The sequence below is a fragment of the Schistocerca cancellata genome, chromosome 2 (assembly GCF_023864275.1).
Source record: "Schistocerca cancellata isolate TAMUIC-IGC-003103 chromosome 2, iqSchCanc2.1, whole genome shotgun sequence".
NCBI lineage: Eukaryota > Metazoa > Arthropoda > Insecta > Orthoptera > Acrididae > Schistocerca > Schistocerca cancellata.
The window spans coordinates 588,949,935-588,966,163 of record NC_064627.1 but is presented as its reverse complement, the minus strand read 5'-3'; the positions used below and the strand labels follow the sequence as shown (position 1 = coordinate 588,966,163).

General features: G+C 39.2%; 1 protein-coding gene across 5 annotated transcripts in view; it reads left to right on the top strand.

Annotated features, from left to right (window-relative positions):
- The window catches only part of LOC126162216 (delta(3,5)-Delta(2,4)-dienoyl-CoA isomerase, mitochondrial), a 72,020-nt gene that overhangs the window by 16,213 nt on the left and 39,578 nt on the right, over positions 1 to 16,229 (top strand). For all 5 annotated transcript variants that reach the window (XM_049918564.1, XM_049918561.1, XM_049918563.1 and 2 more), the window contains exon 4: positions 4,943 to 5,070. In XM_049918564.1, coding sequence (XP_049774521.1) covers positions 4,943 to 5,070 — 128 coding nt within the window. The remainder of the gene's footprint in view (positions 1 to 4,942; positions 5,071 to 16,229) is intronic.

Here is a 16,229-nt window from a genome sequence, read left to right as displayed (position 1 = left end):
ACAGACTGAATGAATATACACTTACAAAAATGCAAGATTAACACTCTTAAACAGAGACACACACTCACGAAATTTAATAAATTTACTTTGTGGAAAACACAGACAAGGATAAACCACTTAACTTGCCACTCTGTAGGCGTACTCATATCGCAGCCAAGAGCTGGAGACTTTTATGTCGTACTGAGAGCGTATCTTGACGACCACAACTACAGGTACATCACAAGCAGTGATAGGATTGCTCACATATTTCCATCAGCAAGCAATGTCAAGTGTTTTAGGCTCTCTATGGAGCTGTAGATGCAAGGAGATTAAACATCATCTCGAACAATGCAGACGCACATAAAAATGTGTTCTTCTAATGGAAACGAATTATACAAATAAAAACTGTTGTTACAGACAGTATGAAAATGCAATAATGATTCCTACATTAAAACCTAAAAAGGAGTGTACCAAACCACGTAGTTACTGCAGTGTTACTATCATCCCATCTAGAGGAAGTACTTGTGCAGAAAAGGAGAACTGTGACCATGAATTTGGTGAACAAAATTCTTCTGAGCTGCTTAAAACAGGTTACCATTAGTAACAAGTTTTCCTATCACACGAATAATCAACTTTTGTGCCCCTGTAAAAATCTTGCAACATAACTTGGACATAAACTGATCAGCTCCTGCTAACTAGTGTGTTGCTCCACATTTGGAATGAAATACTGCAGTGTTTCTGTGGGCTTGGATTTGACAAGTCCTTGCTAGGTTTCTGGAGGTAAGTTGCACTAGATACCTACACCCAGGTCACACATTTCCCATAAATTGTGGACTTCTGGTTTGTGGACATGGAGCTCACACCTAATGTGTTCCATTGGGTTCAGGTCTGGTGAATTCAGTGGAAGCAGCCACATGAATTCACTATTGTGCTTCTCAGACTACTGTAGCATGAATCTAGCCTTGTGACAGAGAGAGTTATGCTGCTGGTAGATTCCATCACCATTGTGGAAAACTTCAAGCATGAAAGGATGAATGTGGTCCACAATAATGTTCGTGTAGCCCCACATCTGTCACAGTATCTTCAATTACTGCCGTATGTCCATGAAAACTTAGGTCTATGTCCCCCATGACATAATACAACTCCACCAGCATCCATGGCACGTTGTGTGTTTTGAGTAGGTGTTCTCCTGCAACACGGTGTATCTGTACACAGATATTTGGACTGGTGAATCTAGAAATGTGCTTCATCTCACCAGGAGACATGTTTCTATTGATCCAAAGTCCAACCTCAATAATCCTCTGCCCACTGCAGTCGTAATTGACAGTGTTGTTGAGTAAACATGGAAACACGTAAGGGTTGTCTGCTGCAGAACACTATACTCAATAATATGTTCTGAATAGGGTGCTCTGAAACACTTGGGCCTGCTCAGCATTATACTCTGTCATCAATACGCCACAGATCGCCATATATCCTCGTTTACAGAGCAGGAAAGCCTCTGCGCCCGTGTTCTTGGAAGAAGTGTGGAAGTCCAAAAGCTTGTTTCCTAGTCAGTTTAACTCTCCTTCAACCACTTTCCATAAAAGTTCACGACGGTAGCACATGAACAGATAATCAGCTTCACAGTTTCAAATTTGTTCATTCCCAGATATCGGGCCTTAACAATCTGCCCTTGTCAAAGTCTCTGATGTCAGTGGATTTCCCCATTTGCGGTCCTTATCATTGCTACTGTGATTCCCCATGCTTCTCTGCTCTGCTTACATATGTTCCTTACCACATCATGTGCCTGCAATGCCTGCAGGTAGTTCAATCTTGTGGTGGGTAGTGATTGTAATGTTTTGGCTCATCAGAGTGCGAGCTTGAATCTAAGGCAAGTAGCAATTTTGATTGTAGTGAGTGTCTGGGAAAGGGAGGCGCATGGGGTTGGATGATTTAAGAAAAAGATGGGGGAGTGAAGAGTAGAAAAGAACATATAGGTGCATGTGTGTGAGGTTTCTATGAAATTTTCTGCTCTTCATGTAACCTAATAACCATAAAATGCCAACTGTATTTGTTTTGAAAAGACAAGGAGAATAGACAGAGAAAGCCTATATTTGTTATCATCTGAAAAAAAATTACAAATGTGTGAAATTGTTTCTGTTCAGTTTTTAACCCATCGTCATTCATAATGGCAGACAATATTTTAATATTATTGTGTACATGATATCTGGGTCTAATCTTTGGCACCATCTGTTGCAGTCTCATGCAGCATCTATTTAGAATGCTGAATTGGCTGCACAGACAATTTTTCCTGTCTGTATTGGAGCCAGTCTAGTGGGCAACCATCAGATTGGTCTCCCACCACTGACTGGGTCATTTTCAGCCTGGAATCTCATTGACTGGAGTAAATTGTCTTTAGTGATGAGCCCTGATGACTAGCAAAGATGTGTCTGGAGATTCCGTGGACTGTGGTGGGATACCAACCTGTCACCCACACATCATATGGCCCAACAGCCAGTAGTGATAGTGTGAGAATTATTTCATTTCATAGCAGTCAGACTCCTTCGGTTGTCATCCACAGCACCCTCATAGCACAGCAGTATGTTGATGATATTCTGTTCCCTGTTTTGTTGCACTTCATGGAAAGCCATCTTGGGCTCACATTTCAGCAAGAAAATGCCTGCTCACACATCATGAGAGTTTCCATTGGTTGTCTTCATACTTGCCAAACCCTGCCTTGGCCAGCAAGGTTGCTATATCTCTCCCCAGTTGATAATGTTTGGAGCATTATGGGCAGGACCCTCCAACCACCTCAGAAGTTTTTGCAATCTAACACACCAGTTGGACAGAATTTGGCACAATATCCCTTAGGAGGACATACAACACCACCTATCAATCAATGTCAAGCTGAATAACTGATTGCATAAGGGCCGGAGGTGGATCAAGTGTAATTGACTTGTGCTCAATTTTTTAAGCTCTTTCACTTGCATAAATCATCCAAATTTTCTGAAACTGTAATCATTTCTCTGTCTGTACATGTATGTAACATGTGCCAATTTCTGTCCCATTCGGATAATCCTCCGTCATGCATCATATTTGCCTTAGAGTGTATTTAGTGTTGCTATATAGTACTTTTCTTGACTTTCCATAGTAAGAACTGCTCTCTTAAACTGTGGGTATTGAAGGTTTGCTACTGCATGGATCGTACCACATGTAATTTTTTTTATACATTTCATATCTGACTCTCCTTTAGCACTGCCTCTATGTTGATGAAATTACAATACAAATACTCATGAACTTCTGACAAAACAGTATTGTTTGTTTTTGCTCGTATTTACAGTGCCAGTAACTGCGAAGCTTCTTTCGGTATATGCTGTGTCTCATCTTCTGGCTCTGCAGTCTTCATGGCCTTGTTGATGTGCGAACTAGAACAATAATTTGTTTCAAGTATATCTTCCCTGTCCTTTAACAACCTGTCAAAAAATATTTCTACTTCAGACCATCGCATTCCAGATAGAAGTTTGAGTGTGACAGGGTGACATACCATATTTCTCTTTCCTTTTAGCTTCCAGAATTGCACAGAGAACTTCAAAGATTTAATTATCTTTTACCAGCACAATTAAGATTATGAAGTACTTCCAGGGCAATAACATTTTTCTTCAATAGATTGATGGTGTGCATGTTGCACAGCCTATGCTGGCAATGTGTAGATATAATTAGCATGAAATGTTAGTCACAGCCAGCATATTTTGAGCATTTCTTGTTATAACAGCAGCAAACTTTCCATTGCCTATCTCATTGATGACATCATTGGTATATCTTGACAATATCGGGCAAGTGCATGGTGTGTTGGTGCCTCATAATAAGGTCGAATCTTCTTGAAGGAATCTTGCCAGTGTGTAGTTTTTAACATTAAAAGAGGTACACCTGTCACATACACTGCTTTAGCACATCTTTAGCAACTTATTCATCTGTAACAGCTATAGACTGAATGGCAACAGTTCATCAGTCAGCTTAAACATCTCTACAGACTGACATACTTGCTGATGCAGAAGGCATAGTCTCAACACTATTCCTTCCAGCTTCTATTTCCAACTGCTTCTTTTTCTTTCTTGTTGTAGGTTGTGACAATACCAGACATGTATTAAGTTATGCATCTACCTGACATTCATTCAGATGCTGACAGTTGCAATGCCAGTGCATAATGTTATAGCTTTGTTACAATATTTACATAGGGCTTCCATTTGTCCATCCACATTTCCATACATTGTCTGGCTGCAGAAGACTCAGTAACTATGATGGTCACAGACACTTTCATAGATTTATCACAAGAGAACAAGCACATCATTGGATCAAATGTTTATGTCCAGCACAATCTAGCTTCTGCATTTCCTCTACTAAACATTTCCATGTCTAGGGGTGTTTCTCTACCACCCAGGACACATTGGTTCAGTGGTTTGCAGTAGTTTAAGCAATGAAATTAACTTGTCATAAAACCATGCCTACTTCAATTAAACTGCTTAATGTATTAAAAAAGATGATGTGACTTACCAAACGGGAAAGCTCTGGTAGACAGACACAATAAAAAACACGCGAACACACATACAAATATCAAGCTTTCACAACCCACGGTTGCTTCATCAGGAAAGAGGGAAGGAGAGGGAAAGACGAAAGGATGTGGGTTTTAAGGGAGAGGGTAAGGAGTCATTCCAATCCCGGGAGCGGAAAGTGGTAGATCAGCCAAAGACATTCTTTGCTGCTTTAAGAGATAAGAAAAGATTGAGATGATGATGTAACAAGGTGGGTAGAGGACATTTGTAGACATGTAAGAGCGACATGGATGCATATGACTGAAGACAGGAATGAAATAAAATATCTACAGGCTGTATTCAGCAGTATATGTGAAATATCTGATGATGATTACAATCAAAATTGAAATGAAGATCTGCTTTGCTACTGGTTCTCTTGCTAAAATTTGTTTCAGGCATTGACCTAAATTCTATGGTCAAAATTGGTGCTTCAATATCAGAGCAAGATGATGTCGCACGTCGCTGTAAAATTCTGTCCAATTTTATTAAAAAGTACCAAGATGCCATTACATCACTTGAGAAGGTTAGTATGCTTTTTTTCTTTGATGCATAGATATCCTATATATCCTATTCCCTACCCTCTCCTCAGTTACCATTCCTTTTCTTTCTCTAATTATCTTAACACACCACTGCCTTGTGGTTGGTCTCGGGAGGGATGAAGGCTAAGGGAGAAAACCCTAAAAGAAAATCTGGAGTGGGGCCTCAAAGGCGGTTGGAAGGCGCACTACATCCCCTTCCGGCAGCTCCTGCAACCAAAGTGATACCAGACATATTGGCTTGCCTTTCCTCTGGATATCATCATTTAGGTCAAGAGGGAGACCGTGATGATTGGGCAACTCAAGAGGCTTCATATTTATCGCTCAGGCTTGTAGCGTCCTGGAGAGGAGACTTCAGCGACGTCCAAGGACTTTGGCACAACAGGGGAAGAGGCAGTTACCGGTTATAAGCTCTGTCTGATTGGCATAAGACTTGAGTGCCAGGGGCCACTTCCGACGGTGGGAGAGATCATTGCATCTCACTGGACAGCTACCGCCCGCCTCAAGCTGGGCAGCCCCCAGCCAATAAGGTGCTGTCCCATCACTATCCACCTGCTTCACGGGGTGTGTGGAGCTTAGAAGTAATCTTTGACAAGCGGGTTGATATAGTACACCTACCAACAACAAAAATGAAATAATAAAGAAATCACTATTTAGTATTGCCACCTGGAATGTCAGGACCATGTGTCCAACGTATATTGACGATGCCCAAGAGGTTGATTACATCCATAAGACTGCCATAATTGACAGAGAGCTCCATCATTTGAATGTTTACATCGCAGGACTGCAGGAGACGTGGCTTCCAGATGTGGGCTGTGTCAGGGAGGATAATTACACATTCTTCTGGCAGGGGAAGTCTCAAGATGAGCCAAGACTTCATGGCATAGGATTTGCTGTTAAAAACACCCTCCTGAACTGTACTGTGCCACCATCCAGTGGAACAGAGCGAATTATTGCTTTGAAAATATGCTCCTCAAGTGGCACTGTCAACATCCTAAATGTGTAGGCTCCCACCTTATCATCCAGCATGGAATAGAAGGATCTGTTTTATGATTTACTTAGCGACAGAATAGCCAAGGTACCTAGCACCGAGACACTGTATATTCTAGGGGATTTTAAGAATTAGAGTTGGATCAGATAATGACATATGGCCGAATTGCCTGGGACATCATGGGGTGGGAAAAATGAATGAAAATGGCCAGAGACTGCTTGAAGTTTGCTGCTTTTATGGACTCTATATTACAAACGCATATTTCCAGCTTAAGGATCAGCAAGGTGTCTTGGAGACACCCGCGCTCTCATCACTGGTATCAGCTTGACTTAGTCATAGCTAGGCGTACTGGTCTCAAAAATGTGCTATTGACACGAAGTTATCATAGTGGTGATTGCAACACTGACCACGCCTTGGTGGCGTGCACATTGAGGCTCACTGAGAGGTCATCCCCATATCAACACAGATCATGTTCATGACACACAAAGAAAGCAGGATTTTGCCAGTAATTTTGAAAGTGCTTTCTCAAGAAACGTGCAAGCAGAAAGGAATGTTGATAAGAAATGGGCAAAACTCTCAGGTGCAATCTACAACTCAGCAGTATTGGCCTCTGGAATAAAAGGAAAAAGAAATAAGGACTGGTACAAGCAAAATTTGGAAGAAATGGAACCAGTCACTGAGGCTAAACGGAAAGCCCTGCTCGCTTACAAAAGAAACCCAAATGAAAGAACTTGAGATGACCTACGAAAAGCAAAGAACAGGGCACAGCAAACATCCAGGAGATGCACAAATAACTACTGGCTGAATTTATGTGCAGGTATACAGAAAGTGGCCGATTCTGGGGATGCTAAGGCAATGTACAATGGTATTAGGAAAGCAGTTGTACCAACTGTCAGAAAAACAGCTCCTCTGAAGTCCAAGACGGGTGAAGTTATTACTGATGAAGGCAAACAAATGGAACGCTGGGTTGAACACTACCTCGAGTTGTATGCAGCCGAGAACGATGTTAGCAAGGATGCATGTGATGCCATCAAACAAATGCCAGTTATGGAAGAACTAGATGCAATGCCTACTATGGAAGAACTTAGTAGAGAAATAGATTCTCTTGCTAACGGAAAGGCCCAAGGTGAAGTTGGGATCCCTGTAGAGGTTATTAAGTATAACAAGTCTGTTCTTCTCAAACATTTATATTCGATTATCACAATCAGCTGGGAAGAAGCTTATGTCCCGATGAGTATGCGTAATTCGAGGAGAGTTACTATATATAAACAGAAAGGGAACAGAAGTGACTGTAACAATTACCAAGGCATTTCATTACTAAGTGTAGCCAGGAAAGCTTATGCAAGAGTCATCCTAATGCAATTACAAATCTTAGCTTCCAGAATCTACCCAGAATCACAGTGTGGCTGCAGGCCCGGCCGATCAACTGTAGATATGATCTCCTTAAGACAGCTACAAGAGAAATGTCATGAGCAGCAGAGGCCACTTTATATTGCTTTCATTGACCTTGTTAAAGTGTTTGATTTAGTGAGCAGAAATGGGCTTTTCAAACTGTTGCAGAAGATTGGATGCCCACCTAAACTACTAAAGATAATTGTCTCTTTCCACGAGAAAACACAAGCAACAAACTGTTTCAATGGTAAAACATCAGAAGCATTCCTGTTAATAGTGGTGTGAAACAGGGGTGTGTGTTAGTTCCTACATTATTTGGAATTTTCTTTTCCCTTCTGCTCAGATTTGCCTTTGAAGACTATGAGGAGGGAGTGTATCTACATACGAAATCTTTTCAACTTTGCTCGCCTCAAGGCCAAGACCAAAGTAAATACAGTTGTTATCCGTGAGTTGTTATATGCGGACGATGCAGCTCTAGTAGCGAACACAGAAGATGAGCTGCAGTATATAATCAACAAATTATCAAACGCCTGTGAAAAATTTGGTCTACTCATCAGCCTTCAAAAGATTAAGATCATGGCGCAGAGCACTACCAACCTTCCATCCATCAGCATTGATGGCAATCCTCTCCAAATAGTTGATGACTTTACCTACTTGGGATTCACAATATGTAGCAACTTGTCCATGGACACTAAAATTACCAACAGAATAGCAAAGGCATCATCTGTCATGGCTAGATTGAAAAATAGAGTATGGCACAATGGACTGCTTACCACAAAAACTAAATTAAAAGTCTACAACACTTGTGTTATAAGCACCCTTCGCTATAGCTGTGAGACATGGACAACTCTTTCTAGGCACGAATCTTGACTCAACAGCTTCCATCTCCACTGTCTCTGGAAGATTCTTCAGATCTCTTGGAGAGATAGAGTACCCAACACCGAAGTCTTTCATCGTGCAAGCACAACCCGCATCTTTGCACTCCTGAGTCACCGACGTCTAAGATGGTTGGGACATGGCAGGCACATGGAACCTGAACGGATACCAAAACAACTGCTGTACGGAGAACTTCAGGAGGGTGTGAGGCCAGTGGGATGACCGCATCTTCGTTTCAAGGATGTCTGCGAGAGAGACCTGACCAAGACCAGAATCAATCCAAGTCGCTGGGAAAGCATTGCAGATGACCGTGTCAAGTGGTGAGCAACTGTGCGCAACGGCGTCAAGCTCCGAGGACAGACGCCCACAGGAACAAATCAGGAAGAGGACAAAGCAGAGAGACATAGCGACTTCTGTTCGAAGTCCCTCAAATTTCACATGTCCAAACTGCAGTAGGGACTGCCACTCTCGAGTGGGTCTTTTTAGCCACAGCAGACACTGCAGACTCTGAACCAAGCATGCTACACCATCATCCCTCAAGGATGGACAGATGCCATTATTATTACAGATGCTGGAAAAATAGTTATTTATTGATAGTCATTACTTTACATCATCATCTACTGGCCGTTGACTGGGTCTGTTGGGGAAAATAAGCTGTTCCAGCTTTTCCAGCCCTCCTCCACATTTCTCTCTACATTGTGTCCACCTTCTTCTCTCTTCTTCTTGTGTTCTTTCACTCCAATGACCCAACTTTAAATTGCTCAAAATTCATCTTTCTTATATACATTGATCAGCTTGGCCTTACAGTCTCTCCCATTTTTCAATTTTTTTATTCACCCACATGCTGCCTCAAGTAAGTTTGTGAGAACTCCTTGTAAGTTTGAGAGTTTTTGTGAATATTCTCCCTTTTGAGAGGCAATACAGTTGACTATATTACACTAGGAGTCAGAACAGGAGGAATGTTAACTGCTTTTATAACATTATGTAACCTATGGACATTTGCATGCTAAATCTATACCTGTGACTATCTAATTGGTGTTTTATTTTTAAATTGGGCAAATTTTTATCTCTGACATTAAAATCAGTTTATGGAATATGCAAAATTCTATATTGACAAACGTTTGAGTCACACTGTTTGTTGTTATCATAGTACATTTAAGAAATTGCTCATGCCATTGTGCATATCATGCAGAGCAATCTTTTAATGAAGGAATTTTTCAGTAATGTACTGCAAACATCTTGGTACAAAGTGCGAGTAATACACAGGAAAGGAGGCTAAACTTAACCTGAGGCTGGTTTGGGCATAGGAACAATAAGATTGTAAGAGGGTTTGATATGATGCTATGCAGTCTCCTAGGTAACATCTGTTAATGAAAAGTGCATTGAAAAGTCATCAAGCTAACACAGAGGACTATCACAATCCCCATACCTGACATCAATGAAATTTTCAATTACTGCTGCAGTGGGGACTGGACAGTCATAATGACACCATGGAAGGATGAAAATCCATTGCCGTGTAAAAACATTTTATGAATTTTTTTTATTGTTTATCCTTTAGAAACAGCAGCCATTTTTGTTTCAGGCTGCAAGCAGTTTTTTGCATTCACAAGCATCTGCAGTTTTTTAAATTATTCAATGAAGGGTTGCCCCTGACCTTTCAAATAAGAAGTGTTTAGTTCAACACTCTTGGGACTAAAAGTTAAAACCATGCTCACCTAGCTGAATGTATTTCCTAATAAATTTGTAATGGCTCAAAGTTATTGGCCGCCCAAAAAATAAAAAATAGAAAACAAGTTTTGAACAGTATTTTTCCAAAGAAGCAGTAATTTCTCAGCCTTATTATTTTTTGTGCTATTACACTACATAACATAGTTACTTTGTATACCGCATTGATGGTGAGAAGCATACACTTTACAAAAATACAGTATTTTAAAAAACTGATTTTTTTGAATTTTTTTCGATTTTTGACGTGCTATATATTTGTTAGGGGACCAGATAAAAATCTGAAAATTGCACACTTCATAAGCTTTTGATATCAAATATCAGTATAAATTACAGCTTTGAGATTCTATCGGAAGTTAAAAAAATAAAAAAATATTACAAATATTAGTCAGAAATATGTCTCTTAATACCTACAATATCCGGAATAATGGAATAAAGTATATCTATTATATACTTTTAACAAATGAAAGAACACTTGAAATTAAAGCAGTGCATGATTATCTATTGAAACAATCCTCTGCAGGATGTTTCAAAAGGTTATCAGTTAGCATCTTCAAATCTATACAGGCCCGCAGAGAAGCCAGTATAAGTCTGTGTGTTGTCTTCCCCCTTCCACCACTGTCTGTGCACTCACACTCAGTTAACAATGAGCTCTTGAAGTGAAGTGTGCAGTTTAACAATGGAGTATTGGTGTTCTATTGGTGTTCATATTAATGAAGCTTTCCATAAGTGTGTGTGTGTGTGTGTGTGTGTGTGTGTGTGTGTGTGTGTGTTTCCTATAGACATTACTTTACTTGAAGATTATAGTGAAGAAAAAAAGTGTTGGTTTACTTAAGAGTTGGCTCAGAGGTCAACTCAACTTGCAAGTCCCATAAAATTAAATACGCAAAGAAATTGCCTCACCTTTTTGGCCAGTCATGCTTGGACACATTTAAGAAACAGAAGAAGCCTAAAACAAAAGGTCTGAGAGAAATAATGTTTCATTATGTGATTATTATTCTAAAAATAAAAGCCCCTTTATCAATATAATACCAGGAAAGTCATTGTGTCCAACATGTTATTCTAAGATATTTGTCATTGACAAAGAAAGGGATGGTGATAGGTTAGATAAAGAATTTTGTGACCCATCAGAAACTATTTAAAAAAAGTGGATTTTGCTTGTGAAATCATAGGTCTATGGCCTGCTGGTAAAATTGGGAAACTAAGCGAAGAAAAGACATCTCGCATTGAATGCAGAAATTGAGAACATGGCCACTACTGTCTAAAAGAATTTGGAAGTCTCATTTCAAAAGAAAAGTTGCAGTATATTAGATGGAAGCTGTAAAAATTCTCCAACTGAATATGATGATCTGATAGAAAAGCTGAAAACTAAATGTTATATTTCAAACAATGAGGATAAAGTTAAGATTATCAGTTTACTATCAAATTCTTGGAGTTGAGCAGAAGTTGGTTATGAATTTAATGTGTCAGAACATTTGTTCAAATTAACAAGGCAGTTAGTAAAAGAGCAAGGAATTTTACCTGCATTACAAAAGAAAAATGCATCTAATTTCATAGATGAAAACACGATTGAAAAGGTTATTAGGTTTTATGAAGAAGACAATGACAGCCACGTGATGCCTGGCAAAAAAGATTGTTTTTCTAAGGTTCAGAGACAAAAAAGGGTTAATATTGTGTAATTTAAATGACCTATTCACTGAAATCAAAAACAAAAATCCTGATATTAAAATTAGAAGGTTGAAATTTCGCAAGCTGAAACTGAAATGGTGTATTGTTGCAGGGGCATATGGCACCCGTGACATTTGCATTTATTCGTATCACCAGAATGTAAAGTTGATGATAGATGGGCCCAATCTTGCAGTTGACTATAAAGACCTTTTGGAAGTTTTGGTTTGCAATATTGACAGTTGCAGTTGCCTGATCATGGGAAAAATGTTAAGACTGTCCAGAGAAACAAGCTTTACTTCATGTATTCAAAGAATCGGAAGAAGACGATTTGATGTCTGACAATATAGAATACAAACAGTGGATGACACAAGACAGAATGGGAATGGTGACATTACAAAACCATGAGAAGAGGTTTTTAAAGTGTTGGTAGCTAACCTTGAAAACCTGAAAATGCACCATATTATCGCCAAATCTCAGGTTAAATTTGTGAAAGACAAAGAGCTAACCCTGGCAGCTGATGAATGCTTAGTTCATGCCAACTTTATACTGAAAACTATTCCTTCATTATTCAAGATGAAGTACAAAGGCACCATTGGGTAAACAAACGGGCCACAGACTGTTCATTTGTGTTTTATTATAAAGATAAACTAGAGTGTCACAGCTTTTTGTCATAAGTGACTAATGTGAACACCATGCTACCGCAGTGCACACTTTTCAACTGCAATTCACTGCATAAAACAGCTCCAGTCTTCCATAAACAAACTGATCTACTCAAGTGACGGTGCTGAAAGGAATATATATAGCACTTTTGTTTTTTGCATCATGCCATGGAAAGAATGCTTATGATGGCATCGGAGGTACAACAAAGCGAGCTGACGCAAAACCTAGTCTGTGGTGGACCTATGAGAACCAGATCTTGACACGTCAATAAATGTTTAAATTCTGTAAAGGACAGGTAAATGGATTGTCTATGTTTTTATAAAAATGTGAGGAAATACAAGAACTCTGTCAGTGTCTTGGAGGAAAGATTCAGTGCTTGTCAGAAGATTAAAGGCACCTGATCTTTTCATTGTTTTATGCTTCAGTCACATAACTTGCTTGAGTGTAAGTTCACATCAACATACCATGATACTGAGCTTCACCATTGTGGAAAACTTGTACCACTGACACTTCCAAATGAGGACATAATGGCTTGTGTTTATGGCAAACAATGGTGGAGTGCTGAAGTTGATAATGTTGATTGTCAAAACCAAGATGTACATTTTATATTTTACCAAGGCCCTTGTTTAAAAAAGTTGAAAATGATTGAGTCTGGATGCCTGTGAAAAATGTACTGAAGAAGCTGTCTCCCCTGGAGTTACAGTTGCAACTGGGTGAACTTTTAACCTAATGCCCAAACTGAGTGAAGAAATTTCTCTTTTGTTCAGTGAACAACATAGTAAAAAGAAATAAGGTGAGAGAAAGATACCGTAATTAGTTGGCTCATTTTTAAAAAAGTTATCATAGATATGCTTAAATTATGTAACTAGTACACTTATATTAGTCCAGATATTGCAAATATTAAGAAACTTATTTTGGACTCATATTGGTGATGTTTTCATAACTTCCCACTGAATCTCAAAGCTGAAATTTATACAGTAGTTTGATATCATAAAGGTCTATTAAATATGTAATTTTCAGATTTTATCTGGTCCACTAACAAAGATATTTTAGGCCAAAGAATGAAAAAATTCAAAGCATCTATTTTTGAAAACAGATCATTTTTTAAAGTGTAAATTCCTTACCATTGCTACTCAATAAACAGTAACTATACTGTATAGTGTAATAGCACAAAAAAATATTGAGGTTGAGAAATTACTTTTTCTGTGGAGAAACACAGTTCAAAAATTGAATTTTTTAAATTTGTGATCAATAACTTTGAGCCATTAAAAATATGTTAAGAAATATGATGCGTATTTTTAAGTAAGTACTGTTTTGAAATTAAAAAAAGACATGCTAAGATATCTCAATAATTTTATTTTTACATGAAAGCCTGTGCATGGAGAGCTGCATCAAACCAGTCTCAGGACTGAAGACCACAACAACAACAACATGAAACCCTGTACCTTAATCTACTTTTCTACATAATTTCCGTCAATATTGAGGCACTTGTCATAACGTTGTACCAGTTTTTGAACACCCTCCTCATAGGAGTCTGCCGCCTGACTTGTTAACCACTGGGCATCACCACTGTTTTGAGGTCGTCATCGCCTTAAAGACGCTGACCACCCAGGTGTTTGTTCAAGTGCAGTAACAGATGGTAGTCACTTGGCACAAGATCAGGGAATGATCTAGAGTTTCCCATCGAAAAGATGTGACGAGATCTTTGGTTTGATTCACCACATGCGATCGGGCATTGTCTTGCAGCAAAACAATGCTCTTGCTCAACTTTCACGGACTGTTGCTTTGTTTCTGGTTTGACTTAGGCCACCCATGTTTCATTGCCCATAACAATTTGGCTTAAGGAATCATCACCGTCATTGTGGTACCGCTCAAGGAAAGTGAATTCACTGTCTAAACGTTTGGTTTTGTGCACATCCGTCAACATTTTCGGTACCCAACGTGTGCACAATTTTCGGTAATTCAAGTGCTCGGTCACGATGCCATGCAAAACACTACAAGAAACATTAGGAAAGTCATTCCACAAGGAGGAAATCGTAAAGCATCTGTTTTCTCTCACCTTATTGTCCACTTCCTGCACCAATCTTTCATTAACGACCGAAGGAATTTATAGTCCATTGTGTGCTGAGCTAAATGCTTCTGATCTGATATGTCTGGAGCAGCCTATTACTGAATAATTTAAGAAACCACAGATTCTTGTAAATGCAAAAGAGTGCTTATGGCCTGAAACTGAAATGACCTCTGTTTCTAAATGATAACCAACATGCCCGATCGCATGTGGTGAATCAGACCAAAGATCTCGTCACATCTTTTCGATGGGAAACTCTAGATCATTCCCCGATCTTGTGCCAAGTGACTACCATCTGTTACTGCACTTGAACACCTGCTGTGTTGCTTCACATCAGTGTTTTCACTCTGCCATCTGCATAGAATTTCTGTTGGCACTTCCAGTTCACCGTGAATGTAGACCAGTGGGTGCAGCACTATGCAACCAGGGAAATTCACTTATGATATCATGCAACCTTTGGTGGTTACAAATGACACAATAAAAGCTGTGGGCTACATTAATATTATCGTTGACAAGTTGCTCCTTTTGATAGAATAACCTTTTACACCATATTTACATTTCCTGTAAGGCCAGAGTTGTGTTCATGCTAGCTAGAGAAATATGTTGGTGAGTGCCAGTCCCCTAAATTTGTCAATGTTTACCCTTCTGGCGTTTCTCAGAATGACATCGGAAAACTTACAAATGGGCCTCTTATAATCAACAGGACTTGTGCAACCTATTTGTGGGTAGCAGGTGCCATTTTTATATTGCTATACAACAAGAACTTGTAAAATTCATCCAAGATTACCTACACACGTGTTTATGGCAAACATGGAAGAACTCACAATTTGGTGGCATAATGTTCTGGCTGTTGAGAGTATTTATTTTAGTAAAATGCCCATCTTATCTATAATAACAAAGTAACTACCACGTAACACATTATCTATCTGAATTGTAGTAACATTTTCAGTGACAGCAGTAAATATATATACACCACTGGAACTACAATGTATAAACTTTTTCCCCCAATTCAGTGGCATTGATAATTACCACACCGTACCTCATGATGGACATAGAAGTAAATAATGAATCAAGCAGTTTTATTCTTTATTATTGCCAAATAGTACATGCTGACATATTTCATTTTTAAGTCAAAAAAATTGTCATCTGAAGAACTAATGCATGTAAAGCATAAAACCTGAGGATGTTGAGGTTTTACTGGCAACCAGTGCAAAGATATTGAACTCTTGATTTGTTTTGTGATAACTGGCTGGGGAGTATCTATGGAGCAGAGTACTGAAGTGACAAATACTTGTTAAATAACCTGCAGCACAAACAGCTGCACAGACTATGTGATGCTGTGTCAGTGTAACAGAGCAGGGTTTAAACTATGTCGTGGTATGGCCTACATGTCCTATTAAAGATGGATTACAGGATTCTGGTCATTTGAAATCCATCTTCCTGCTCTTCTCAAATTATATCCTAAGAGATGTGCAATAGGACTATCAGTTGGATTTTTTATTTTAGGAAAAAATATGAATTGAGTATTTCATAGCTGCTTGTTGTTGTTGTGGTCTTCAGTCCAAAGACCGGTTTGATGCAGCTCTCCATGCTACTCTATCCTGTGGAAATTTCTTCACCTCCGAGTAACTGCTGCAACCTACATTGTTCTGAATCTGCTTAATGCGTTCGTCTCTTGGTCTCCCTCTGTGATTTTCACCCCACCCACTTCCCTCCGGTGCTAATTGGTGATCCCTTGATGCCACAGAATCTGTCCTATCAACCAATCT